Source organism: Theropithecus gelada, chromosome 5 (genome assembly GCF_003255815.1).
Source record: "Theropithecus gelada isolate Dixy chromosome 5, Tgel_1.0, whole genome shotgun sequence".
NCBI lineage: Eukaryota > Metazoa > Chordata > Mammalia > Primates > Cercopithecidae > Theropithecus > Theropithecus gelada.
In genome coordinates, this window is record NC_037672.1 from 155,125,568 (window position 1) to 155,153,269 (window position 27,702).

Consider the following 27,702-nt stretch of genomic DNA (forward strand, 5'->3'; position numbering starts at 1 on the left):
TGCTCATTTATTGCAAGCAGTACTCAGAAGAATAAGATTGTAATTTTGCCAGATAATTTGGAAAGTCTTCTGAAGCTTCCTTAAGTAAGATAACATCATTATTTTATTAAGTAGTATCATTAATTATCTTAAGTAACATCATCAATACTGAAATAATTTATCCTAGTGACAAACTATGGAAATATATATAGTAGAAACTGTGTCTAAGTCAGACTTTTGAATTTCATTTATGACAAACTTAGTTGTACACAATTAAAAGTCTATAATAACCACAATACTGTTCAGTGCTTAGCATGTCCATACCTGAAAGTTTGGAATTTGTCATTTTTAATGCCTAGCATCATACATTCCCTTATCCTTTACCTTAGTAAGTGATTCCTTGTGACTAAGTGAACCACTCTAATTACCTCTATTTTAAAAATTGGGAAGATGCCTCAAAAACAATAAAAAGCAGAAATATATTGTTCTCTAAACTCTCTGATCCTTGACAATTTTTGCTCCCTAGATCCACCAATTCAGCATGCTACCCAATACTGACAACTAATCCCAGACTTTTTTTGCTACTTGAAGCCAAGACGACATTCAACTACATCATCTCTCATTGTTTACTAGAAAACTAATGCGAAACTGTTTCATTCGTTTGCTTGAACTTGCCAATACATACATGGCTAGAGGTCATTTAGTTTGGCAGTATTCTGATTCAGCAAAACAATAAAACCAACCCAAACTATTTGAAATCCCAATGTCTAGGACCCTGGATCTCCATGTCTCTTGCTGTCATAGCACCTGCCTGTGAGTGTGTTTCCTCACTCGCCTCTGAAAGCTGGCAGCAAGACCCTTGACCATCAAGCAGGAGAAAAATCCTCATCATCTATCAAGAGGGCCATAGTTGGAATCTTTCTTTCTTATGCACATAGAATGTTCCTGCAGAAACAGATCTTTCCGTGAACAGTAATAAGTTCCCTCTTGTTTCAACAATGATTGGTTGGAATTTTTATTCTTACTTTTTTCACACCATTAAGTGGGAAAAAAAAATAATGCACAGAATCAAAAACAGGAGAAGGTAGGACAAAGATGAATACCTCTTAATCTAATTCATTAGTCTCAGGAAGTAACTCTTTAGAAGTCAGGTAAGAATTAGGAGGACAGAGTTAAATTGAAAGAGACAAATCTAGGAGGCAAGGCATACCAACTCATATTATTGTCGTCTGTTGAATTTATGAATATAAGTTTACTATAGCCATCTGAGAGAAAACCATCTTTAGGGAACAGGATATTTCTGTAAGCACCATTTCTCCCACTTAAAGAACTTTTGCATACATTCAATCCTTTGCTAAAATTCCTCTCTCTCATAAACTCTCTTCCCGTCTCTTGTACTCGCCTAATTTCTGCAGGTTTTTCCATTTCTAGATTACACGTCACATTTTATGTCTACACTCTTGAAATTTCTTTTTATAAAATATTACTCTTAATTATAACACCTGCTATATTCTGCTGTGATTATCTGTCTCTTCTACTAGACTGTATAACTCTTGAGGGCTGGGAAATGGTCCCATTTATCTTTTATTACCAGCACTAAACCTACTCAGTGTCTGCAGCAAACAAGAGCTCAGAAAAGTCTGTTACAATCAAGTGAAAAGAAATATATGCAGGCTTTTAATTTGATGGTAGAAAAAAATATCTCCCAAGACATATCTTTGTTGGTCCTCCTTTATGCTAACACCCATTAATTTACCATTAAATAAACAGTTATTCTCAGAAAATGTAAGTATATGAAGAACTCCATCAAACAGTAAAAATATTAAATATTTTTTACTTGTTTGATTCTTTTATTTTCTGAACTTCTAATTCTCTTCCTTTAACAAAGCTAAATATACATACATTGTGAGAATACTTTACATCTTTCATGTTTAACATTTTTAATCTGACACTTTGGACTTAATATTTTAATATAACTAAGTAGTTTTTTTTCTTTTTTCAGTAAACCATGCCCTGAGTAAGTGTGACATTTCCAGACACTCTGCTGCTAACAGAATTGTTGCAAAGTTGAAAAAGACAGGGACTTGCCCTTGAGAAGTTCACAGTTTGTCAAGACAGACTAGTCAAAAATAATTAAAACTTAATAGGCGAAGCCCTATACGTATGAAAGTCCAAATGAAATTATTTGGGAACGGCTTATAATTTAATAAATAAAAATAATGATAAAATAGTTTAATTCTTACTTATTTCTACTCTTATTTCTGGATGATCAGTTGCTTAATTCATAAGCAATAATTATTGAGCGCCTACCATGTACTAGGCATCATTCTAAATGCTTTATGTATATAAAAATATTTAATCATCTCAATAGCTCTCTATATATGCACCATTATTATTCCTATTTTACAGATGAGGACACCAATACAGAGAGAGGTTCAAGCAACTTCTTGAGGTTAAATCAGTAGTAGCAGAAATGGGACTAAAATGTAGCTGACTGCAGAGTCCCAGCTCCTAACCATTACAATACAGTGTCTCTTTGGTCAAAAAGCAAGTTTTCTACCTCCTAAATGTGCTCCTGTTATTTTATATAATCTTTTGAGAGAAGTTTGACCAAATCTTGGAGACTCAAACACTCTCTAGAATACTTCTCTTTGTCATCCTAATGGAGGTGACTTTTTGTCTACGCAGTTTATACCCCACGCTTCAAGAATAAAAGATTACTTGTGTTTCTCTCACATTTTACAGACCCAGTAAAATGGCATAGCCTTTGTGAATGCAGATTTGTTAAATGGGTAAAACAAAAAGAATGCTGTGTACAGAAAATTAACAACTGGGTTCTGTATTCCATTGCTCTTGCTCTGGCATCATAGAGCAAGTGATTTTAGTTTGCTTCAGGCATAACTTTTCTAAGATTGTTCACAAATATCCACCCAATACATTCCTAAATACCATTTAACTGAAGCATTTATTCTGATTTAAAATAAAATTTTCAGTGTAATTGATGAGAAAGAGTGTTTAGATAATAATAACTATTTACTATGGCATTCATGAAAAATGACCTAAGTTTGTCCATTTGTTTATTTATTCAATACACTTTTTTGATTGATATTGTTCTATAAACATTTGATGGCCAGGTGTGGTGACTTATGCCTGTAATCCCAACACTTTGCGAGGACGAGGCAAGAACATCACTTGAGCTCCAGAGTTTAAGACCAGCCTGGGTCACATAGTGAGACTCCATCTCTATTGAAAATCAAAAAATTAGCCAGGCATGGTGGCGCATCCCCGTAGTCCCAGCTACTCAGGAGGCTGAGGCAAGATGATCACTTGAGCTGGGAGGTTGAGGCTGCAGTAAGTTATGATCATGTCAACACACTCCAGCCTAGGCAACAGAGCAAGACCCTGTCTCAAAAAAAAAAAAATTAATTTAATTTAAATTAAAAAAAACTTTTATGATGGTGAATAGAGGAAGTAAAAGAATCAAGATATGATTTTATTAAAAACTTCTCTGGAGTAAGATCTACTGTAAGTGAAGCCAAAAGAAGAACAACAAAGTAAGAAAAAGTGTTTAAGACATAGGATTGACAAAGGTTAATTTTCATGATATACAAAAACTTTTTATCAATCAATAAGAAAAAGCTACAGAATGCAATAAAAAAGCACAATGATTTGAGTGAGCAATTCACAGAAAGTAAAATGTAAATAATCTATACATATTTGAAAATAGAGGCTGGGTGTGGTGGCTCATGCCCAGCACTTTGGGAGGCCGAGGCGGGTGGATCACTTGAGCCCAGGAGTCTGAAACCAGACTAGGCACAATGAGACGTGTCTCTAAAAAAATTTTTTAAGTTTTTAAAAAGTGTGGTAGCATGCGCCTGTTGTCCTAGCTACTCAGGAGGCTGAGGTGGAAGGATCGCTTGAGCCCAAGAGTCTGAGGTTGCAGTGAGTTTTGATCACACCACTGCACTCCAACCTGGGCAACAGAGCGAGACCCTGTCTCTATTTTTAAAAAGGGAAAGAAAATATAATATCCTCAATATCGCTCAAAATGAAAAACTGAAAAATATAAATAATGCCCCATCACCACCTATAAGATTAGCAAAAATATTAATTTGCTTTCCACTTCCCACAGTTGGTAAGAGAAAAGGAAAGAGGTAGTTTCATACTTTACTGTTGAAATTGTAAAATGCTACAACATCTGCAAGAAATTACCCTCTTACCTTTTGCACTGTGGGAAATAAATAAATGTTGATTGAACAAAATATGTAAGTCCATTCTCTCAATTGCTATCCCTGTATATATAATTTGACAAACAGTGTTACTTTTGTAAATACTAACCAAATTAACTTCTAATAATCAGATTAACTTCTGATTTTAGCTTTGTGCTTTAGTAATAGCTAAAATCAGGAGCTCCAATCTTGGTATTATAATTTGAGTAAGTTCTAGTAAAGTCTTGCAGAGACCTCAACCTTATGGAGTATCAAAAAAGAGAAAGGCTGTCCCATCCCAGGCAGAGGGGGCAACAGATTTTAAACATTGATCTTTGTTGAAAACTCCTAATAGTGATTTCACATGTTCAGATTTGTCCTCAAGACCACAGGCAATAGGCACGATAATGATTAAAGCTGCTGATGCACTCAGAAGAAGACTGAAGATCAGCTGGAATTTGTTCTTGCTCAGTCAGGAACAAGTATGAACAGCAGAAAGTTACAAAGTAAACACACATCTTGGAGAAACATCTCTCTTCCTCTATGTTGAATCGTATCTCTTAGAGGCAGCAAGCGTTACTACTCCCCTCAAGGAACTCTCTGCTTCAAATGGTATGTTTAGAATGCCCTGGATGTCACAAGAACAGTACCAATCTTATATTCTTACTCATACTTGTCCCTATCCTCTCTATCATTGACAGCCTACAATCCTACTCAAACTCTTCCTCCTTCACTATTTTATGGCAAAGCACTCTTCCTCTTTTGACCTCATAAAAATTAGAACTTATATTATGTCATCCAGCAGTTCTTAGATGGAACTATCATTTGTTTCATACACTATGTTTCCTTAACTAAATAATTTTTAAAAAGCTTAAAGTGGGGCAGTGAGGATAATCACCTTGTACTACTTTGCTACCATTCTGGTTGTTTTCCTCACTATAACACATGGTAAATGTTGCATAAATTGAGCTTCCCTCAATAGAAGAAAGAATGATGAAGGCAGTTGGGTAGAATGAGATTTAGTTGAGGCGTTCAGAATTAAAACACATGTCACTAGAGAACATAAAGGTTTGCCCTGTATTCACAATAGGTTAGCGCTTATGTTCATCAGCTTTAAATCTCAAGGTCCTTTCTCATAGACTTCACTGCCGGGTTCATAATTTACTTTCCATTGACCTAATCATTCTCAGGAACTTCCATATCTCTGCTTGCCACTCCCCAAACACTTGACCTCATAGTGAGAACCTTTACCTACTTCACCCTGGGTACTTTCATTCATTCTCTACTTTATCACTATGACATTTTATCATATGGACTTGTTTCATTAATCCAAGGATAACTTGGTAGTAGTTATACAACAACGGCTAAAAATATAGAATCTAGCATTAGCCAGATTTGATGATATCTCTGTTCAGGAACTTACTAGCTATGTAACATTGAACAAGTTAGATAATTGTTGAGAGACAATTCTTCATGGCATTTCTGCACATCTTACATTAGATTTTGTTCTGTATGTTTTGTTTTGTTTTTTGGGGTTTTTTGTTTGTTTGTTTGTTTGTTTTGGTTGATTGGTTTGTTTGTTTTGAGAGGGAGTCTTGCTCTGTCACCCAGGCTGGAGTGCAGTAGCATGATCTTGGCTCACTGCAACCTCCACCTCCCGGGTTCACACCATTCTCCTGCCTCAGCCTCCTGAGTAGCTGGGACTACAGGTACCCGCCACCACACCCAGCTAGTTTTTTGTATTTTTAGTAGAGACGGGGTTTCACCACGTTAGCCAGAATAGTCTCGATCTCCTGACCTCGTGATCCCCCTCCACCGCCTCAGCCTCCCAAAGTCCGCATGTATTTTTAAGAGTATTAGCATACCAAACAGAGAGTATCTCCCTCTGAGATGAAGGGCAGATTTGTTTCCTGACAAAGATAATAAAGATAATGTATCCATCTGAGGCAAATATTTGGCAGGTTAGCTAGCAGCCCCTTATAGAATGGGGGGTTTCCTAAGCTTAGTGTCCCTCAGCAGTAACATAAACACACTATCTGAAGCATTCACCAAGGCCACTCTGTATTGCCCCAATAGAACTTGAGAGGCAAGGGAGCATAAAACTCATGGCACCTGCTATATCATGAGTAATAAAGTCATTTGTTTCTGACCCAGGATTCTCATATCTTCTGCTAACATCTATCAACCTGTGGCAGACTCACCTGTTAGCTTCCAAGTAAAGTAAAATCCCAGACTCTTTATAGCTCTTGATAATAACTTCTCTGTGCCTCAGTTTTCCTGCCTATAAAATGGAGGATGCCTACTTCACAGAGCTAGTACATTAATAAAATGGAATAATGAGATAATGCATATATAATGCTTAAAACCAGTTACAGCCTTATAGCTGGACCCTTGAACACTCTTTAAGGAGGCAGAACTTGGTGGCTGCTGACCACCTCCTTGCCAAGTCAAATGTTCTACTCCCCAATTCAGTCCTTGCTGGTGTCTCTGCACCACTGACATCAGGGATCCTTTTCTCCTCCATCAAAGTTCCTATTTTGTAGTCTGTGACTCTACTAAACTGATTTTCTTCCTACATTTTTGTCCTTCTCCAATTTCTTCCTCCTGCTCACACTCACAAAACAATGAATTAACAAAAGGATAATGTTTTCCAAATGTCCTAAGGCCATTCTAAATTTCTACAAGATACTTGTTAACAATGCAACAACAGAAAAGTTTTTTTTCTAAAATGGGGGAAGGGAAAGGCAGTAATCAGAATGAGGTGCTGGAGAAAGTCCTAAGATATTTATCAAAGGGAGAAAAGAGTCATAAGAAAACCTTATAAAACGTGAGGAGTCACACAATTATGTAGATGATCAATATTTATTATTCTCTAATGTAGACTCTTCATGAAAAATTTGCAATAAATTTAACTGGAAAGAAGGAAAATAAGTTACATGGCCAAGTGACCATTGAAACACAGTGCGGAATGTTGGAAAGAAGACACTTTTACCATCAACAGATTCCAACAGATCCCAGCTCCAGGCTTGAGTAGTTGTAAGAACTTGAGTGAGACACTTAACCTCACCAAACTTCAGTTTACTCACCTCCCAAATGGGGTAAGACTATTTCTCATAGCTCAACAAATGGTAGCTATGGCGAGTATGATTATTGCAGGATGATGTAAACCAAAAATAAAATTCTAAGCCCCCAACCAACTGAACTGATCTCTACACCTGGGGCATTCTACAACCAATAGAAATAGAAAAGATCATTCAAGGGTAATATGAACACCTTTAAGCACACAAACTAGAGAACCTAGAGGAGATGGACAAATTCCTGGAAATATACAACCCTCCCAGATTAAACTAGCAAGAAATAGAAACTCTGAACAGACCAGTAACAAGCAGAAGGACTGAAACGGTAACTGTGATGGTTAATATTGAATGTCAACTTGATTGGATTGAAAGATGCAAAGTATTGTTCCTGGGTGTGTCTGTGAGGGTGCTGCCAAAGAGATTAACATTTGAGTCAGTGGACTGGGAGAGGCAGACCCACCCTCAATCTGGGTGGGCACCATCTAATTAGCTGCCAGCACAACTAGAATAAAGCAGGTAGAAAAGGTGGAAGAAGCTGATTTGCTGAGTCTTCTGGCCTTCAACTTTCTCCCATACTGGATGGTTCCTGCCTTCAAATATTAGATCCCAAGATCTTCAGCTTTTGGACTCTTGGACTTATACCAGTGATCTGCCAGGGTCTCTCAGGCCTTTGGCCACAGACTGAAGGCTGCATTGTCAACTTCCCTACTTTTGAGATATAAGGACTTGGACCAGCTTCCTTGTTCTTCAGCTTGTAGACGGCATATTGTGGGACTTCGCCTTGTGATTGTGTGAGTCAAAAATCCTTAGTAAACTCCCTTTCATATATACATCGAACCTATTAGTTCTGTCCCTCTAGAGACCGCAACTAATACAGTAATTTTAAAATTGCCAACAAAAAAAGTCGAGGGCCAGATGGATTCACGGCTGAATTCTACCAGACATTCAAAGAAGAATTGGAACCAATCCGATGACACTATTCCACTATAAGACAGGGAAAGAAGGAATCATCCCTACATCATTCTACGAAGCCAGCATCACCCAATAGCAAAACCAGGAAAGGACACAACGAAAAAAGAGGAAACTACAGACCAATATCCCTAATGAACAAAGATGCAAAAATCCTCAGCAAAATACTAGCTAAACCAATCCAGCGTATCAAAAAGATAATCCACCATGATCAAGTGGTTTCATACCAGAGATACAGGGATGATTTAACATATGCAAGCAAGCCAATAGATGTGATACACCACATAAACAGAATTTAAAACAAAAATTACATGGTCATCTCAACAGATGCAGAAAAATCATTTGACAAAATCCAGCATCAATTTTTGGTTAAAACCCATTGGTATAGAAGGGACATACCTTAAGGTAATAAAAGTCATCTATGACAAACCCACAGCCAACATTATACTGAATGGGGAAAAGTTAAATGCATTCCCCCTGAAAACTGGAACAAGACAAACATCCCACTTTTCCCACTTCTATTCAACATAATATTGGAAGTCCTAGCCAGAACAATCAGAAAAGAGAAAGAAATAAAGGACATCCAGATCAGTAAAATGGAAGTCAAATTGTCACTGTTCACTGATTATATAATTGTATACCTAGAAAACCCTAAAGATTCCTCCAAAAAACTTCTAGAACTGATAAACGAATTCAGTAAAGCTTCAGGATACAAAATTAGTGTACACAAATCAGTAGCTCTGCTATACACCAACAGCAACCAAGCTGAGAATCAAATCAAGAACTTAACCCCTTTTATAATAGCTGCAAAAAAATAAAATAAAATAAAATACTTAGGAATATACTTAATCAAGGAGGTAAAATATCTCTACAAGGAAAACTACAAAACACTGCTGAAAGAAATCATAGGTGACACAAACCAATGGTAACACATCTCATGTGTGTTTGGATGGGTAGAATTAATATTGTGAAAATGACCATCCTGCTAAAAGCAATCTACAAATTCAGTGCAATTCCTATCAAAATACCACCATAATTCTTCACAGAACTAGAAAAAAATCATAAAATTCACATAGAACCAAAAAAGAGTCCACACAGACAAAGTAGGACTAAACAAAAAGAACAAATCTGGAGCCATCACGTTACCTGACTTCAGACTATACCATAAGGCTATAGTCACCAAAACAGTATGGTACTGGTATAAAAACAGGCACATAGACCAATGAAACAGAATAGAGGACCCAGAAATAAGTCCAATGCTCACAGTTAACTGATCTTCAACAAAGCAAACAAAAACATAAAGTGGGTAAAGGACACCCTATTCAACAAATGGTGCTAGGATAATTGGCAAGCCACATGTAGAAGAATGAAACTGTATCCTCACCCCTTACCTTATGCAAAAATCAACTCTAGATAGATAAAAGACTTAAATATAAAACCTGAAACCATAAAAATTCCAGAAGATAACATCCGAAAAACCTTTCTAGACATCGGCTTAGGCAAAGGCTTCATGACCAAGAACACAAAAACAAATTGCAACAACAACAACAAAAGATAAAGAGATGGAGCTTAATTAAACCAAAAAACTTTTGCATAACAAAAGAAATAATCAGCAGAGTAAACTGACAACCCACAGAGTGGGAGAAAAATCTTCACAAACTATGCATGACAAAGGACTATTATCCAGAATCTACAAGTAATTCAAACAAATCAGCAAGAAACAGAAAGAAAAAAAAAAAATCCCATCAAAAACTGGGCTAAGGACATGAATAGACAATTCTCAGAAGATATACAAATGGTCAACAAACATATGAAAAAATGCTCAACATCATTAATGATCGGGGAAATGCAGGTCAAAACCACAGTGTGATACCACCTTACTCCTGCAAGAATGGCCATAATAAAAAATTATAGATGTTGGCGTGGATGTGGTGAAAAGGGAACATGTTTGCACTGCTGGTGGGAATGTAAACTAGTACAACCACTATGGGAAACAGTGTGAAGATTCCTTAAATAACTAAAAGTAGATCTACCATTTAATACAGCAATCCCACTACTGGATATCTACCCAGAGGAAAATAAGTCATTATACAAAAAAGACGCTTGCACACGCATGTTTATAGCAGCACAATTTGCAATTGCAAAAATATGGAACCAGACCAAATGCCCATCAATTAAGTGGATAAAGAAAGTGTGGTACACATATACCATAGAATACCACTCACCCATAAAAAGGTATGAAATAATGGCATTTGCAGCAACCTGGATAAAATTGGAGACCATTATTCTAAGTGAAGTAACTCAGGAATGGAAAACCAAACATTGGATGTTCTCCCTCATAAGTGGAAGCTAAGCTGTGAGGATGCAAAGTCATAAGAATGATACAATGAACTTTGGGGCCTCAGGGGAAAGAATGGGAGGAGAGTGAGGGATAAAAGACTACACATTGGGTACAGTGTACACTGCTCAGTTGATGCATACACCAAAACCTCAGAAATCACCACTAAATAATGTACCCATGTAACAAAACACCACCTGTCCCCCCAAAACCTATTGAAATTTTAAAAAATAATAATACAATTAAAAAATAAAAGTAAACCTGAACACTAGTTCAGGCCATGTTGGGAAAGGGTGGTTGGGCATGCCTCCTTATACCTTCTTCTCTTTGGAATTCAGGCACAGTTGACCAGAATTAACATTAAAAGAGAACCTAAGATCGACAAAACAAACTCTCTTTGTAGCAATAAGATACCAGCATGACAGACAGTGGGCCCTGAAAGAAATCAAAGTATTTTACCCCAAGATGTATTTCCTTGATATATTTTGAAATGGCCCTGCCAAGCTCTCACTTGTGCGGAAAATCTACATTCTGTAAAGAATCCCCTTCCAGATCTTTTTTCCTGGTCCAGGAGAGATTAAGAGTCTGGTACCTCTTTAAGTCTGATAAGAAACATTTACAGCCTATTCTCTCTGAAGCCTGCTACCTGGAGGCTTCGTCTGCATTTGGCCATTATGGCCAAAACCACAATTACTTTTGCACCAACCTAATAGAAGGTATCACCAGCTTCATAAAAACTCCAGGTGCTGAACATTCCTTAGTGTCAGGCTAATATAACTCAGTGCCAGTCTTAGATAACTGTTTGCTTCATTTGATAAACTTACCTGTAACAAAAAATCAAAGAGTGCCATCTTGGACCACTCATGATGATGTATTTCAGTACAACCCGATTCAGGCTTGGGTACTCGGCCGTTCTGCCAGCATTTCTGTTTCAGCAACTGCTGATAAGTTCCCCAGGTGAGCTTAACGGAAGAATGGGTGTCATTACTTGTTGGAGATAAAGATGCATCCCAGAGAATGATGGGGCACGGGCGGCCATCTATGGAATCAGAAAAACAAACACACTTTCAGCACATTACTGACGCAGGGTGTGCCTTTGAGCAGGTCGTTCACTCTTCTCACAGTCTCACTCTCACCTATCAAATGTGAGAGTATGATTTGACAATATTTTACGGTCCCTTTGTCTTCTGAAGTTTTAATACTTTCATACCTCAGTGCTTCCTGTTTGAAGTCTTATAAAGCAGAAAGTTATTGTTAGACAATGAAAAAAAAAATTTTAAACAAGATACTTTATAGATGTGGCAGGAATAGGCTACTAAGCACCAATAACAACGTCCTATGGTTAATGTGGTTTTATTCCACATCTAAAAGCAGCCACCACAACAAGGGAAAGAATCCAGACATTTATAATTGTCTATTCAACGTCTGAGTGGAGCTGCTCTTTATTTGTAATAACAACTGTCTGATTTTCTGAGGCCACATTATGATGTCAGGAAGAAAAAGAATTTTTAGAAGTCGCAAATTTAAAAGTGAAATTGTATGGTTCACACCAATCACTATAATCTACAAAGACGGAAAAAAAAAGAGGCAAGAGGTTTTTTCTTTCCTGATAGAAACTGTGCAAGCACAACAGTGCTCTTGTTAAGAGATCATTTATTCACACACAACCTCAACAAAGTTCATTTAAGCAGATGTCAGTTCTTCAACTGCATGTGCATAGATGATCTTTTTTAACCTGTCACTCAATTTGTTTTGTCTCACTTTTGGAAGTTTGGAAATGCAATTTCTTTCATTGTTAAACTGTACAAAGAATGATGGGCCCCAGTGAAATAATCATAAACAAGAAAGACCATGATCCAGACACATTAAACAACACTTCAAGCTTAAAACCAATAACATCATTCCCAAGCCCCCATTTCTGACCAATAAAGTCACAAGGGGATGGTGTTGAGCATTTTTGCTTATAACTCAAAAATCAGAATGATGCACCTGATAAAAACAACTAAATTACAAAGATCCGATAAAGCCCACTTAACTCATTCTTAACAGGCCTGAACAACAGAGGCCTCTGAAATTACAACTGGAGTGTTCAGACTTGTCACCGGAATTTTTAAGACCGCTCTTAAATAGCCTCAGATGTTCTCAATATATAATTTTATGGTCTATTAGAAACTTTTATTTTGCCACCTTACTGTCTTGCCATGTTGTAGAGTTCTTATCTCCAGTCTTTAACACAGGAAACAGTCCTCTAACCACTCCTGAGTTTGGAGTTATACCAACCTTAATAGTTTTAGTAGCATTAACTTAAATCATTCTAATCACTTGCATTATAGTTCTGTTCAAAGAAAAATCTTTCTCCCTTTAGCCTTGCAATGTAGGCCAGGGCATGTGGAAAGTCTATTGGATTATGGAAAATATGCTACAATCATTCATACAAAACTAACAGAAGAGTGGAGAAAGAAATGTGAGCCATAACAAAAGAGCTTCATTTGCAGCACGCTCTCTCCCCTTCCAATTTCGCTTTACCTTAGTAAATGATTTGGGGTTCCTGGGACCTAATTATATCTTCTTAGATGTCAGATAATTTTAAATATGTATATCCCAAATACTATGCCAATTGATTTTAAAAGAATAAATTCCAGGTAAAAGCAATCCATCATGCTGTGGAAGACAGCACTGGGCCAGTATAACCAAATACAAATAAAAAATAGACACATAGCCTCCAAAGGTGTGCGCTTCAGGCGTCTAAAAATAAACACCAAGAAGCTCTTTCTATCAGTGTCTTTGAACCAAAGTTATACACAGACAAAGAGCACTTAGCATGCTCAGGGCTAGAAAGTATTCAAAGGGAGTTGAAACCTAACAGTGAACTTCAACACACATCAACACACGGGTCAGAAGGACAGCAGTTTCCTCAGCAATTCATATAAGGCCTTTGGAGAAATATGGAAATGATCTACATAAACAATTGAAACCTGCTGGGCTGTTTTTCTTCCCTTTAGAAACATTTGTTTCTAATTGTAAAACTAATTAAAGGTAAATCCACTCATTTCATGAAATACAGAAAAACATAAAAATGTATAGCTAAGAAAATAAAAATCAACCATAACCTCCTCTCCCAGTAATTGGTTCTGTTATTTGTATATTTACCTCCAGTATTTTTCTATCCCTTTCTTTCTCATCTGAATAGGTAAACTGCTTCTAGAATTTTTTTTAAAGAGTATAACTTATGATTAGAGCTCAGACTCTGGAATCCAACATAATTCTGGTCACATTATGTCTTAGTTTTGTAAAGTTAGAGAAGTTATGTAACCTTTTAAACCTTGTTTTTCTCACCTGTAAAATGAAGCAATAACATACTTTCAAAACTGACCCTATTAGGAAGAAATGAGATCGTGCATCTAAAATTCCCAGCATGGTACCTAATATAAACACATGCCCCAGAAAGGTTTTGCTCTGATGACTATTACATATATACATCACATAATCACATAATTCATCAGGCTTCAACTGACCTTTACTATTTCTTGAGGATTTACTGTGCACTAAGCACTATTCTAGAACCGGAAGCTACATACATGAATAGATAAATGTCAAGTTTTTTGCTTTCATGGAACTTACATTTCTACCAGGAGAAAGAGGCAAAATTTATGCAAAGAAAAAAAGCTATTTGGGATCATCTTGTATGTAGAGTTTGTCATAATTATTTCACTAAATATTATACTATAAATATTTATTTCAATTATTTTTAAATAGTGCCACTGTAATTGTAATGCAATAATCTAGCCCAGTGATCAGCAAATTTTATAAAAGGCAGATAGTAAATATTTTAGGCTTTGAGGGCCTAAAATATCACAACTATTCAACTATGCCACTGTTCAACTCCATTGTAGCCCAAAAGCAGTCATGGAAAATATATAAACAAGTGGTCGTAACTATTCCATTAACATTTTATCATGTATGCCGAAACTTAAATTTCATGTGAGTCTCAAGTCGCAATATCACTAACCTTCTGATTTTTGTGAATCATTTAAAATTATAGAGACGATTTTTAGTTCACAAAATAAAAACAGGCAGTGGGCTATTTTTGGCCCACAAGCTATACATTAACCCCTAATTTAGTTTATGAGTATACTGTATGTCAGTCACCATTTCTCTATTTTAGATCAACAAATTTTTGGAATGATACATTTTCTATACTAATCATTAAAAAGGCATTCTCAAACTGCCAAAGAAAGTGTTCAACTGATAAGTATAATTGGTTTTCAATTAATAGCCTATGTTTTTCTCCAAATCCATCCCTTTCCCCTCAGCAAAATCTTCTGAATGCCGACTATCGCATAAAGACATTCTTTCCTGCCCTGCTAGAAATCAGTGCACCTCAGGAAAGGGGATTCCCAGAGAACCAGAAGAAAGCATGGTGAGCAGCAAGACTTAGACTGAGTCACAGATGGCTGTGGTTTCTTTCCACACACAGGTCTTCTTGCTACATATACATGTGTGGCCCTTGCAGGTAATAATAGTAGTCACTATAACTCCAGATCTCAGAGCAATGAGTACTTCTGTGAGGAGAATTCCACTTCTTTTAATATATGGCTTTTGAAAGAATTAAATGAACCTTGATGGATTTGAAGAGATGACAGAAAAATTGCCTCTAAAAACAGGAAACTGGTTAAAGCAACTTACCCTGAAGTGTTTCAGAGATGAGAAGTATTCATCTCTCCACATTCAGGTTTGTCAAAATGATGCAGTACTGAACTCTCCAGAGAAATCTCAACAAGTGAAGAGATAAAATTCTGTCACAGTGGTGAGAAAGCGGGTTTTAAAAGATATGTGGGTGTTCATGTGAATTAAAGGTTATAGAGCTGTCCTAAAAAATGAGACTTGCCAGGAAAGCTTCTTTTTTTCTGAAATCTGAATATTTCCCCTGAATTTTGATGCTCTCCCAAGTCGTTTTTTATTCAAAAGCACAAAGAAGACATTCTTCTGAGAAGATGAACATGAAAATTCACTTAGAATGAGTGCTTTACACAATCTTCTTTGTCTAGATTTATTAAATGCCGTTCACTTTGAGCACTGGCTGAGTGGTTTTGTGGAATTATAGGTGAATGCTAAGCATGTTGGGTGGAGCTGTGAATGTCTGTGTGCATTTGTCACTGAGCAAAAACAAGAAGAAAAGTCTTGAGCTCTGAAATCAAAAGTTCTTTCTCTTGCACGGGCCATGTTCCAAGACTCCTTGTGAACAAGATAAAAAGCAAGTGACAGTCCAGCTCAAGTCCTTCATTAAAAACAATTCTACAATACCCATTGAAGAAAACAAAAGCCAGTCAAACTTGAGTGGCATCTTTGTTATAGGAAACAAATTCTCTTGGGCTCCATTGCAACTGTCAACAACACATTGAAGGAAAACTTTAATGCAAAAAGAAATAAACCTCTGTAAGGTTTTCATGATTTTTAAAAACAGTAGGTGGGGAGGTAGGAGTCTGTAGATTACATAGGCATAGATTTTATATGGCCAAACAAGTCCTGAATCTAGGAATTTGTCCTAGAGCAAATTAAAATCACAATAAGATATGACTTCATCCCAGTCAGAAGGGTTATGATTAAAAAGACAAAAAGATTACAAGTGTTGGTGAGGGTTTGGAGAAAAGGGAATCCTTAGCACTGCCGGTTAGAATGTGCATTAATACAGCCATGATGGAAAACAGTATGGAAGTTTCTCAGGAAGCTAAAAATAGAATTACCATACTATCCAGTAATCCTAATTCCGGGTGTCTATCCAAAGGAATTGAAATCGGTATGCCGAAGAGATGTCTGTACTCCCATGTTCACTGCAGCACTATTTATAATAGCTAAGTTATGGAAGCAACCTAAGTGTCCATCATCAGAAAATGGATAAGAAAAATGTGCTATGTTACATATACACAATGGAATTCTATTATTCACCCTTTAAAAAGGGAGAAATCCTGTCATTTGTGACAACATGGATAAACCTGGATGACACTATTTTAAACAAAATAATCCAGGCACAGAAAGACAAATACTGCATGACCTCATTTATATGTGGAATCTAAAAAAGTGGAACTCAAAAGTAGAGAGGAGAATGGTGGCTACCAGAGGCTGGGAGAGGGGGTTAAATTGGAAAAGGGTTGATCAACAGATACAAAGTTTTGGTTAGACAGGACAGGTAAGCTTTAGTGATCTATTATACAGAATGGTGACTATAATAAATAATAATACAACGTATATATCAAAATTACTAAAAGAATATATTTACAATGTTTCACCAAAAAAAAAGATAATCCTATGATTCGAAGAAGCCTAAAAAATAAATTAATTAAAATTTAAATTTTTTTAAAAGTAAGGTGACGGATTTTTAAATTAGCATAATTTAATAATTCCACATTGTAAACATATATCAAAAATCACCTTGTGCCCATAAATATATAGAAATACTCAACTGAAAATTAGATTAAATAATAAAAAAGAAGTAGATCTCTGGGTGACTCAGAATATGTTTCATATATTTATTTATCTAACTGTTTTTCACTTCATAGTTTGTTTTCTCTAGGCCTGAGTTAAAATAATCTCCATACTTCCTCAGGAGTTAGCTAAGTGTGAAGTTAAGGAAGCAGGAAAGGAGAATTTCTTGTGACTTCATTCATCACTACCTAAACAACCTAAATCACCAGTTCTCCTCTGAAAACAAGCATTCTTCTTTGTTCCAACGAATGGGCAGGAACTTCTGCTTTCTAGGTCTGCCCTGAACTTCTGCTGTATAAATGGAAACTCCAAGACCCTTCCTGTCTCAATATTCCACTTTAAAAAACAGGAATCAAATTTGACTTCAGAGGGTGGTGATGATGTGGTCACTGTGCCAGACTCTACAATCACATTTGGCAGATGAAGTCTTGGTCACATCAGGGTGACTCAGTCCTGGGGGATTTAGCATTTGTTAATCCAGTTAAATCCATGAATTCCTGACCTGAGTGACCCTCTTACTTCTTACAGTGCAAAGCCCATGACATCACCCCCTTTCTTCAAACCCTTCAGTGACTCCCTATTTTCTTCAAGATAAAGTCCAGGCTCCTTACAGGACATAAAACACACTCACTCTTACTTACCACAGCTTAACTCACATCATGCCCCCCAAACCCTAATCTGTTGTTTTTCAGAACTATTTGCAATTTCCTGAACACACTCTGCTTTCACACGTTTTTCATAGTCTGTTCCCTCTATACTTTCTGCACCCATCCCATCTCTCACACCACCCACAGTGACTTTTAAGAACCAGTTCTGGCATTACCTCTTCCAAAAGTATTTATAATTTCCCACTCAACCCCCTACATACACATTCTAGGCTTAATTCTCCCTCTCTTTGCCTACAGGGCCTCCTAAAAATATCTCCGTTGATGTTTTTATCACACCCTTTTTGTAAGGTAGGTTTGCTTAACGGTCTCCTGTCTTCCAAGCTGAGAGCTCTGAAGAACAGAGACTACTTCTTAGTCCTCTGGATCTCCAACTTTTGATGCAGTGTCTAGAACAAAGCAAGCACTCAAAAGTTCTGAACACATTTTTGCAGAATCCCCCAATGTTCATGTATAGCTCTTAGAGTCTAAGGAATGGTCCATGGACCCAGAATAAAAATTTGCCTGGCATGACATCCTAGTAAGGTGTAATTTCACTGTCTCCATTCAACATGAATTGGGAAGGATTAGAGAAAAACTTGAGAAATAGAGCCAGGGATGTGCAGAGGTTTTGATGCCCTCATTCTGTCCAGCTTGTGCTCAACTATCCACTCCGATGTATCTCTTATACACTGGGACGATGAAAATAGGGGTGGTGGAAGCACTACTGCCTCTCTCCTTCTGAGCCCAGATTACTATCATGAGAAGGGGAACAGTTAGGCATCATGGCTACATTCAGGAATCAGGAGACAAGGCAATGGGAAACGTGGTCACAATCTGGATGGATGATTAACAGGGAAAGCCCCAGGCTGCAGTCATTGAAGGCTCACACATGATGTGAAGGGACAGCGGGAGGCAGTAAGGCACAGTTTTGAGGAATGAGGCTATGGAGTCCTCTTGACCCATGTCTGTATCCCAGCCCTACTGCACGCTACCTGTGGGCTTTCAGGGAACATACATTATTCTTTCATCCTCCGTTTCCCCTCAGGAAATGTGTATAAGAACATCTGATGTAGGGGACTGTTGTGACATTTAATAAGATAATGAATGCAAACTGCCTAGCACTCCACAAATAAGAGATCTTGTTATTATCCTCTATAAGCTCCAAGGTCCTTCTCTAAATGAAAAATGTAGGTGCCCATTTATTCTACTCAAGTAAACATCGATCTGGATAAACCAACTAAGAAAATCTAAAGAAATATATCACAAAGAGCTACATCAGCTTAGAAACGGCATGAAAAGGGTGGCATTCAAGAGCGCTAGCTGGGCACGGTGGCTCACGCCTGCAATCCCAGCACTTTGGGAAACCAAGGCAGGTGGATCATGAGGTCAGAGGTTTGAGACCAGCCTGGCCAACATGGTGAAACCCTGTGTCTACTAAAAATACAAAAATTAGCCGGGCGTGGTGACAGGCGCCTGTAATTCCAGCTACTCAGGAGGCTGAGGGAAGAGAATTGCTTGAACCCAGGAGGCAGAGGTTGCAGTGAGCCGAGATCTCACCACTGCACTCCAGCCTGTCTCGGGAAAAAAATAAAAGAAAAAAAAGGTGTTAGTATGTGTTAAGCTATGTTATATGTTATAAATATTAACTCATTTAATTCTCATGACAACTCTAAGGTAAGTAATGTTATCATCACTGTTTTTATTATCATCATCCCTATTATACTAATAAAATATAAAACACAGAAAGATTAGGTAACTTTTCCCCAGATCACCTAGCTAGCAAGTGGCAGAATCCAGATTCACCTGCAAGGGGTCTACATTCCCCGTCAACACCCCAAAATACAAAGCTATTTGAATTACAAACTGTACCACTTTCCCCTAGTACCTAGGGCAGTGCCTCACACCTAAAAATGCCATTGAATTGAGTTGATTACAAACACACTGAAACTGTAACAATTCTTCTTTAACTTAGGTAGGAAGAGCTATCTAGCACCCCTGCACCTGTGTGATCCTTACAGCAACTCAGAGACAGCAGCTGATTCACTCCCACTGAAGAGCCCACCTCCTGGAGCTTGGGAAGGTGCTTAGTGAATCCTCACATCAGTGACAGGAAGATTTCCTCCAGAACACTGAACTCACACATGGCCCTGTAGTGTCAGCGCCACAAGAGCAGAGATTCCTGACTGTTTTGTTCACTGATGCAGCCCCAGTGACTAGAATAGTAGCTAGCACACAGCACGTGCTCAATAAATACATGTTAAAGGAAGAAAAGATAAATGTGATCCTATAGAAGACAATAGATTGCATGGAGTTAAGGCACATGCATCTCTTATGCTGTGAGTACTGTGGCAACCATTAATCACCCCTTTGATCCCAGCTGTGTGTGGGACCAAGGGACAAATTACACAGCAGAGAAGGTTGCCCGGTTCCCCGTTTGCCTATGAAGTTATGTAGTGAGCAAACAAGAGGACGCTGGAGCACAGCGCTGCTTAGAGCCGAGGCTCAGTAAACTTTTGTTCACTGATGAATGAATGTATTAAGCTGACCAGCTCAATTTGATTCATAAAGAAATAGCCTTAGGGCTTTTCTGAGGAAGAACACAACATACTTTCAATCCAACTTTTTAAAAAATAAAACATGATTATACACTCCTAAATAAATATTTCCACAAAGTTTGCCTATATGTCAAAGATTTCTAGGATTCAGAAGCCAGTATGTTCCCAGGTTGTGAGGACGTCTGTGTTATTCTCAACACTCCCTGCAAAATGACTATGTCCTTACCTGAGAGCCTGAAACAATATAAAATGCAAAGCTGCCATCCCTCTGCCTCGGCAACTGCACATTCACCCAGAACTCACAGTGCTGCTCACATAGGCTTGAAAAGAGAGTGAAAAACACACAACATATTTCTCCTCGTTTATAATACGAAGAGGCAATACAAGTTGGAAAACAGTGAGCAACTTGGGATCTACAATGAATTTAAATGGAAGTTTGTGGGGTGCCTGCAGTTTGTCATGTAAGCAGCCTTGACATACAGAATTCCTGGAACTAGCCTACCTTAATTCAGTCTGACAGCTCTGTGGAATAAAGCAGCATCCTAAAAATAAAGCATACATCATCTATCTTCCATGCTGGGCATGAAAAATAGCACAATGCTTAAATGCTACCAAAATGGTGTCCCTTGAGATTCATTCACATTATACTGTGCAGACTACAGGGGAAGCTCTGGCAAAGCTGCTAAATCAGAGATCACAGAAGCATGCTGGGTTGTCTCTGTTTTTATTCTCTTGATTTTTACATGGACATAGTCTGCTTTGTCTAATCCTAGATAAATACTTTAGGATATTTTCGCTTTTTTAATTATCAAAATGTATCAGCACCACACAGTATCTGGTGACTTTTATAATAATTTGAGACTCTTGCAAGGAAAATTTGGCAGGAAACAAATATGTTCCGTCACATTGATATACATGTGACTGTTTATGGTAAACAAGAAAATCTGGTAAGCACTGGCACCTTGGCTTGCACGAAAAAAACTTGCAGCAGTGTTCACAATGATACATCAGTACTGCACTTGAGTAAAAATATTATCAATGTTAGATTATTGAATTGAAAAAAGAAATTAAATAGAAATGTTGGCATAGTGGTAAAATCAGAAACCATCATGCTAAAATTTGTACATTTTTGACATTACCCCATGATTGTAGTAAGTTATATTTGTGAGGTAGTGTGGGTTAACAGAAGCAACATGAGGAAACTTCAGTGTCAGAGATAGAATTGGGCACAAATTCCAATTTCATTGCTCTCTAGGTAGGCGATGCAGGGCAAATTTTATAAGCTCACTGAGCCTCATGATTCCCCTATTTAAAATAAGAGTAATATCTGCTGCGTAAAATTGTCAGGTGGTATAATAGACAACACACGTCAAATACAGTGTAAGTACTATATGATACATAACACTAGATTCTTTGTCACAATTGAAAAATACTTCCTTATTGCATACAAACATTTTAAGGCCCTTTGATGCTATATTTTAATTCATTTTAAGACTTTCTACACAGAAACATATAGGATGAAAATCTGCTCTAGTGGTAACTGCTGGATCTTATATTGTGGCACACTGCTGGCTCTGCCTACTTAATTACTAACTTGCCCTTCCTCAAGTGCACCCTTCTCATTTTCTAGAATATCTTGGAGCATAATCTGTCAGAAAATAGTCTGTTATAAAGTACAATACCAGTAAGTCCACTAATTTCACACATCTTTTTGTATTCAAGAAGAATCATCTAGAACTCATCAGGTCACACAATCAAGATCTTGTCTCAGACTAAACTGAGCTAGCTGACTGGATTACCCACACCAGTTCTGCCAATTTAGAAAAACCCTAAAGATGACCTTTATTAATTGGAACTCTTTGTCTTTTAACTAAATCAACAGAGAGCTTTATCTGAAAGGCTGGGGCAGGCAGATTAGTCAATTTACAGCATTTGATTCCTTTTTACATCTCCCTTTCCACATCACATATCCATTTTATAATTACTCTGGGCCTCAACTTCTATATTTGTTAAATGTTTGTCAGAGTCCCCAAACTCTATGTCACCTGGGTGCAGCTGGTAGATGATGATTTAATGAAATAATGCAAGCACAGTACTTAGAACGGTGCCTGGTATATATATCTAGGAAAATTGAATGACTCTTAGCTATGGTTAAGGTTGCTTTGTCTCCTTGAGGATAAAAAGGAGGTTCCCATAGCTACATCTGTGCATCAGTGTATAAGTAATCTGTTTCATTATATTAAATAACTATACTTCCTAGTAGGCTGTGGTGATAGAGAAAGACGACTTACCTTAGGGCCCCTTAAAGGATTTGTTGAGGGAAGCAGATTTGTGAAAAGAGAAAAGACTTGGAAGTTAGAAGACAAAAATTTTTGCTGGACAACTCATCACATGTCCTTGAGCAGTCTTCTTGCCTTTCATTCATCTCTAAAGTGAGGTTTAAAAAGTCTACTGCATAGGATTCTTAGAAAAATTAACTAAGACAGCTTAAATATCTAAATTCAACTTGCAACACAGACTAACCACTTCCTTGGTGCCAGATATAAATTTATTTTTGTAAACATTAATCAAAAGTCAGAACAGAAACAACATTTAGGGAAGATTACTTACAGGCTTTGCTGGCTTCTCACTCTCTCAAATATTAAAAGATCTACTCCCAGACCAAGCCTGATCATCAGAGAAATATATACCTAAATTAAATCCTATTGTTCCTCCTGCAGAAAACTCATTATCAAATTACACTAGAGCGTGATGCCAACACACCACATTGATAGTCCTCACAAGAATAAGCCCTGTAAACCTTTCATTTGCATTGTAAGGAGGCTACAAAAACATTTTTTATTACATCCACAATGAATTCCTTATGAGATCCTCCAGGAGAAAGTCTAGCCTGGACTTAAGACTAAAAATGTTATTACGCATCCTAAGTATTAGAAGCTAGTGGCTTCCAGTATAGATTTACTGTTTAGAGTCCAAGGAACAAGCAATGAACGCATTCCTTCATTCGTTCAAAATATTTATTGAGCTTCTACTATAGGCCAGACTCTCCACTAAGATCCAGAAATGCAATTCTAAAGAAAATGGGAAGTATCTTTGACTTCAGAGACCTAGAGAGTAGTGGGAAGGAACAGATGATTAAGCAAATGATTATAATACAAAAATGTATTATATAATATAATGATATAGAGCAAGCTGAAAAAGATGCTAGGTAACTGTAAGATCTGTTGCCTCTCTGGGTGGACTGAGAGGCTCAAATAAAGTCAAACTGACTAACAGAATAGGAGGGCCCTAGAAGAAAGCTACACACTTCTGTGGAAATCAGGGAAGAAAGACATAGTGAGGAAAAGACTAGAAATAGGTGGATGGGTAGAGATACTGAGAACCTAATGCTGTCTATACCATGACCAGAAGTGTTCTATTTATGTACTTTGCATCACTATAACAGTCTGCTTGAGTAGAATTATATTGTGTAGAGTATTCATAACTATATGAAATCATTTCATGAGCCCCTGAAGAAACTGACCTGACTTTGTGACTCTAAATGACTAAGTAGAAGAAGGTATCAAAGAGAGAATGTTGTTTGAGATATAATCTTAGGGATTTTATTTATTAAATTGAGTCATACTGGTATAACCTTATTAGTTTATTTCCATCACCACTCCCATATGAAAGGAGAGAGAAATATCCAGGTTATATTGAGATTATAAACCCCTCCTTCAAATGAATTTTTGTTCTCAAAGATGCTGGAAATTCAGAGCAAAGAATTAAATACCTAAGAGGAATCGTGATTACAAAAGTTTAATTGAGCAGTTTTAGCCATAGTCTTATCACATAAAGAAATAATATATGAGACTTGGAGATTATGTGAGGAATTCAATGAACTTGGTACCTCCTGTGTTTGGTATAATAATAATAATAATAACCAATATTTATTGAAGGTTTATCTTGTGGTAAATACTGGTTCTAAGTGTTTTCCATATATTGACTAACAACAATGTCATATGGTAGGCAGTATTGTCATTTTACAGCCGAGGAAACTGAGGCATAAAGAGACATGGCAACATTTCCAAGTCATAAGATTGGTAAGTTCAAACCCAGTTAGTCCAACTCCAGGGCCCAGGCTCTTAGTCACTACTGTATTCTCCCAACTTCCATCCAAGAGTGTCTAAGGGAAGCTCAAAGGACATATCAGAGAACCCTGCCTCAGGATGTACCCAGGAGTTCATCTTCTCCTCTCTGGGGCCTTTATGACATGAAAATGAATGGGATTACAGCATAACAAGAGGGATCCTGTGCCCTACTCTGCTCAGAACAGTCGGTTGTGCCTATTGTCCCAATGCCCACCAGCAGCTCCTTTCATGCCACACGGTTCCAGTTTGGATAATAAGTTACATATTCACCTAAGTCCAGTGGCTAAGAAGTTATGTTCTGAAGTTTGCTGGGCCTACAATCAAAACCCAGTTTAGCCACTTACTAGCTGTGGGAGTTGAGGTCAATTACTTTGTCTCAATAAGACTCAATTTTTTCACCCACTAAATGGAAATAATAATAGTCCCTACATAATAGCATTGCTATGAGAATTCTAGGAGCCAACACATATGAATCAATTTGTATAATCTTTAACAAATTGTGGACACCCAATACAAAATTCATTTTTATCAACATTAGATTAAATGTTTGAGAGGGTTTCTTACATTGGCATAATTGTGGTGGACTGCTTTGTAAACTTGAGACATCAAAGCATACCTGTGAATCTGGAGCACTTAGACAAGAACCACTATCAGTAATGAATGTCCAGTTTTTCTAAGTAAATCACTGGTACTTCAAGGAGTATCCATTCTAAAACGAAATTATAATGCTAAAGCCATTGGAAATGCAGTTTGGGTCTCAGCCACTCCAAGGGATTTTAATCCATTCCATTGTAGGCTCCCTGGGAACCTCACTGAAATGCTAAATTTCATGGTGACATGGAGAAAGTAAGTATCCTTTCAGCTTTTAATCTCTTTGGGGTACGTTTTAGCCTCTTGAGCCAATCTGGATTCAAAGTTGTAACTTCTGGCATCATTCTGCATTCAAACATAAGCCACTGACTCACTGTACTTTGTATTCAAACCCTGGAATAGCTTTAATATTCAGGGAATATCCTTTATATGGCATGGGCATGACCGCAGACCAATCCTTTTGCTGGCGACTGCAGTAACTGGCTACATATGTTAGAACCTGCCAAAATGTTTGTCACCCAAGAAGAGAGAATCTTGAAAGACTGGCTCAATAGACCATAGTCAGGGGCTTGATAAAACCACACAGCTAGTTAGTATACATACTGAACAAATTACCAATTTTTGCCTCATTCTTTTTTTTTTTTTTGTTAAATAAAGGGGTTAAATCCACTGGAAAAAAAATCAAGGGGTTGAACCTAACATGGTCTGGCTCTGCGCCCCTTAAGAAGATTCCATCTGCTCAAGAACGATAACTCGCTTCCCTCTTACTTTTAAAAACTTCTACTTCCTCCCATAGTAACCTATTTAATAGTATGCCTGACTGTCAGCAAGTTCTTTGCCTCCAGCCTAGCTTCCTCTCCTCATCATGCAAATTGCCGTTGGCTTTAATTAGATTTAATAAACCACTGGGAAGTGCAGCGAGGGAAATGGAGAGCCAAGATTATACAGTATGGGCTTACTCTTGTATGTCCAATACAGCATTTTCCCTGGAACTCTCATATCCTCCCAGGCTGGGAAAATAAAGAATGCCAAGAGCATGGAAAGACAGGCTGCTGCTGCTGCTGCTGCTGCTGCTGGTGCTGCTGTCCAAATGTGAACCGTGGGTGGAGAAAAATCATTTAGAAAAAGACAGTAAGGGAAAGGAGAAAATGAACCCGAATCCCCAACAGCTGCAAATAACGAAGCATGTGAATCTGTTACCTTGGATGAACTCTGCTTTCCTGCTCACAGACGGCAGGGTCCTGTTGAGCCCCAGGATCCTGTCTAGGTGGAAGGCGAACACCTCACTCATGTCCAAGGGCTGCTTGAGAAGCCCACAGGGGCTAGGGCCGCAGCGGAGCACAGCGCCAGGTGCGCCCCCCTCCAGCACCAGCAAACGGGCTCCGCTCTTAGAGGACACTGGCCGGAGCCCTGCCACTGTGCTGTCCGCCAAGAGTCGCATTCTTCGGATGTCATCTTTGCTCAGCCAGGAGGGGGCGCTCTCGCTGTAGATCCTAATGTTGCTTTCCCTGGAGCTGGGCTGCAGGAAGTCTGGGCCCCCCGCTCGCACTCCTGGACCCCGCACCAACCTCCAGGGTCGCTCTCCCATCTTAGCCAGGTTTGCTCCCTGAGCGTACCCAGGTGCTACAGCATCAGCTGCCCTTGCAGCTTCCTGCGGCTGAAGGGATGGTCCGACCAAAGCCTCCTGCCCTGGGGCAGCCGATGCCACTGCATGCTTTTTCCTGCGCTTGGGCTTCACGGTGCCACGGATATTGGCCGGCTTGCTGCGCTTGGAGCGTAGGGTAATGTACACCACATTGGGCTGCAGAGTGGACCCATTGCCCTGGGACTCTGGAGGCGCCAGGGTACCATCCAGGGGTATCTCAGGGAAGGATGCCTCGGCGGTGTCGCGGCTGCGATGTGGCCCCTTCTCAGCCACCTGTCCGCGCTGGAGAGAGGCCCTCCCCACCTGGCTCACCAGGAAACCCAGGTAGATGGCACAGGCAGTGCCCAGGAGAAGGTTTCTCCGGGTCCTTGGACGCCGGCTGCTCCAGAGTTTACACACCCGCGGGACGCACAGGGAGCAGATGAACCAGTTTATGAGCTGCCCCGGCTTGTCTGGACAGGTCATTTCTCTGCCGCATCCACATGTTGAACGGAGTTTAAAGTCTGCAGTTGGCTCCTGCTAATGTAATGCATGGTTTCCTGACTTCAGCTGTCGCGTCCGCTTCGGGACATAAATGGTCTCCAGTGGGTAGAGGTGGAAGGAAAGCGTTGGTAACGAAGCTGGGAATGTTTCAGACACAACAAACCTTTTAAACTATCAGTCTCCCCAAGGAGAAATGTGGCTGGTTTCTGGAAATGAATGGATACAGAGTTAACTGAGTCACAATCTCAAACCATTTAAGTTCCTCTACAAGAGTAAAGAAAAAAAGTCATCATTTCCTTTCATAAATATCACCACTAAATGTTTTTAAAAATAAAAGTTAAAACCATGGAAACAAGATAGATGTATAGATTTGACAGTCACTTTAAAGTAGTGAAAACAAGACACAAAAATCCAAGAGTGTTTTATAACTTGTACCTAGAGTCATTTAAGTTGACTCTGAAGCAAAAGCATTAAAATGTGACAAACCTGGGCTTTTCCTTTTTGAAATTCAGAAAGAACTTAAGACAAGTAATAGGTGATTTTTTAAAACTCTATAACTATACAATATTTACTTTTTAAAGCCCTGAATTAACCAAG

General features: G+C 38.3%; 1 protein-coding gene across 2 annotated transcripts in view; it reads right to left on the minus strand.

Annotated features, from left to right (window-relative positions):
- The window catches only part of FAM198B (family with sequence similarity 198 member B), a 48,121-nt gene that overhangs the window by 19,361 nt on the left and 1,058 nt on the right, over positions 1 to 27,702 (minus strand). For both annotated transcript variants that reach the window (XM_025386146.1, XM_025386145.1), the window contains exons 2-3: positions 26,178 to 27,311; positions 11,396 to 11,610 (exon numbers count right to left, since the gene is read on the minus strand). In XM_025386146.1, coding sequence (XP_025241931.1) covers positions 11,396 to 11,610; positions 26,178 to 27,087 — 1,125 coding nt within the window. In that variant the 5' untranslated portion in view covers positions 27,088 to 27,311. The remainder of the gene's footprint in view (positions 1 to 11,395; positions 11,611 to 26,177; positions 27,312 to 27,702) is intronic.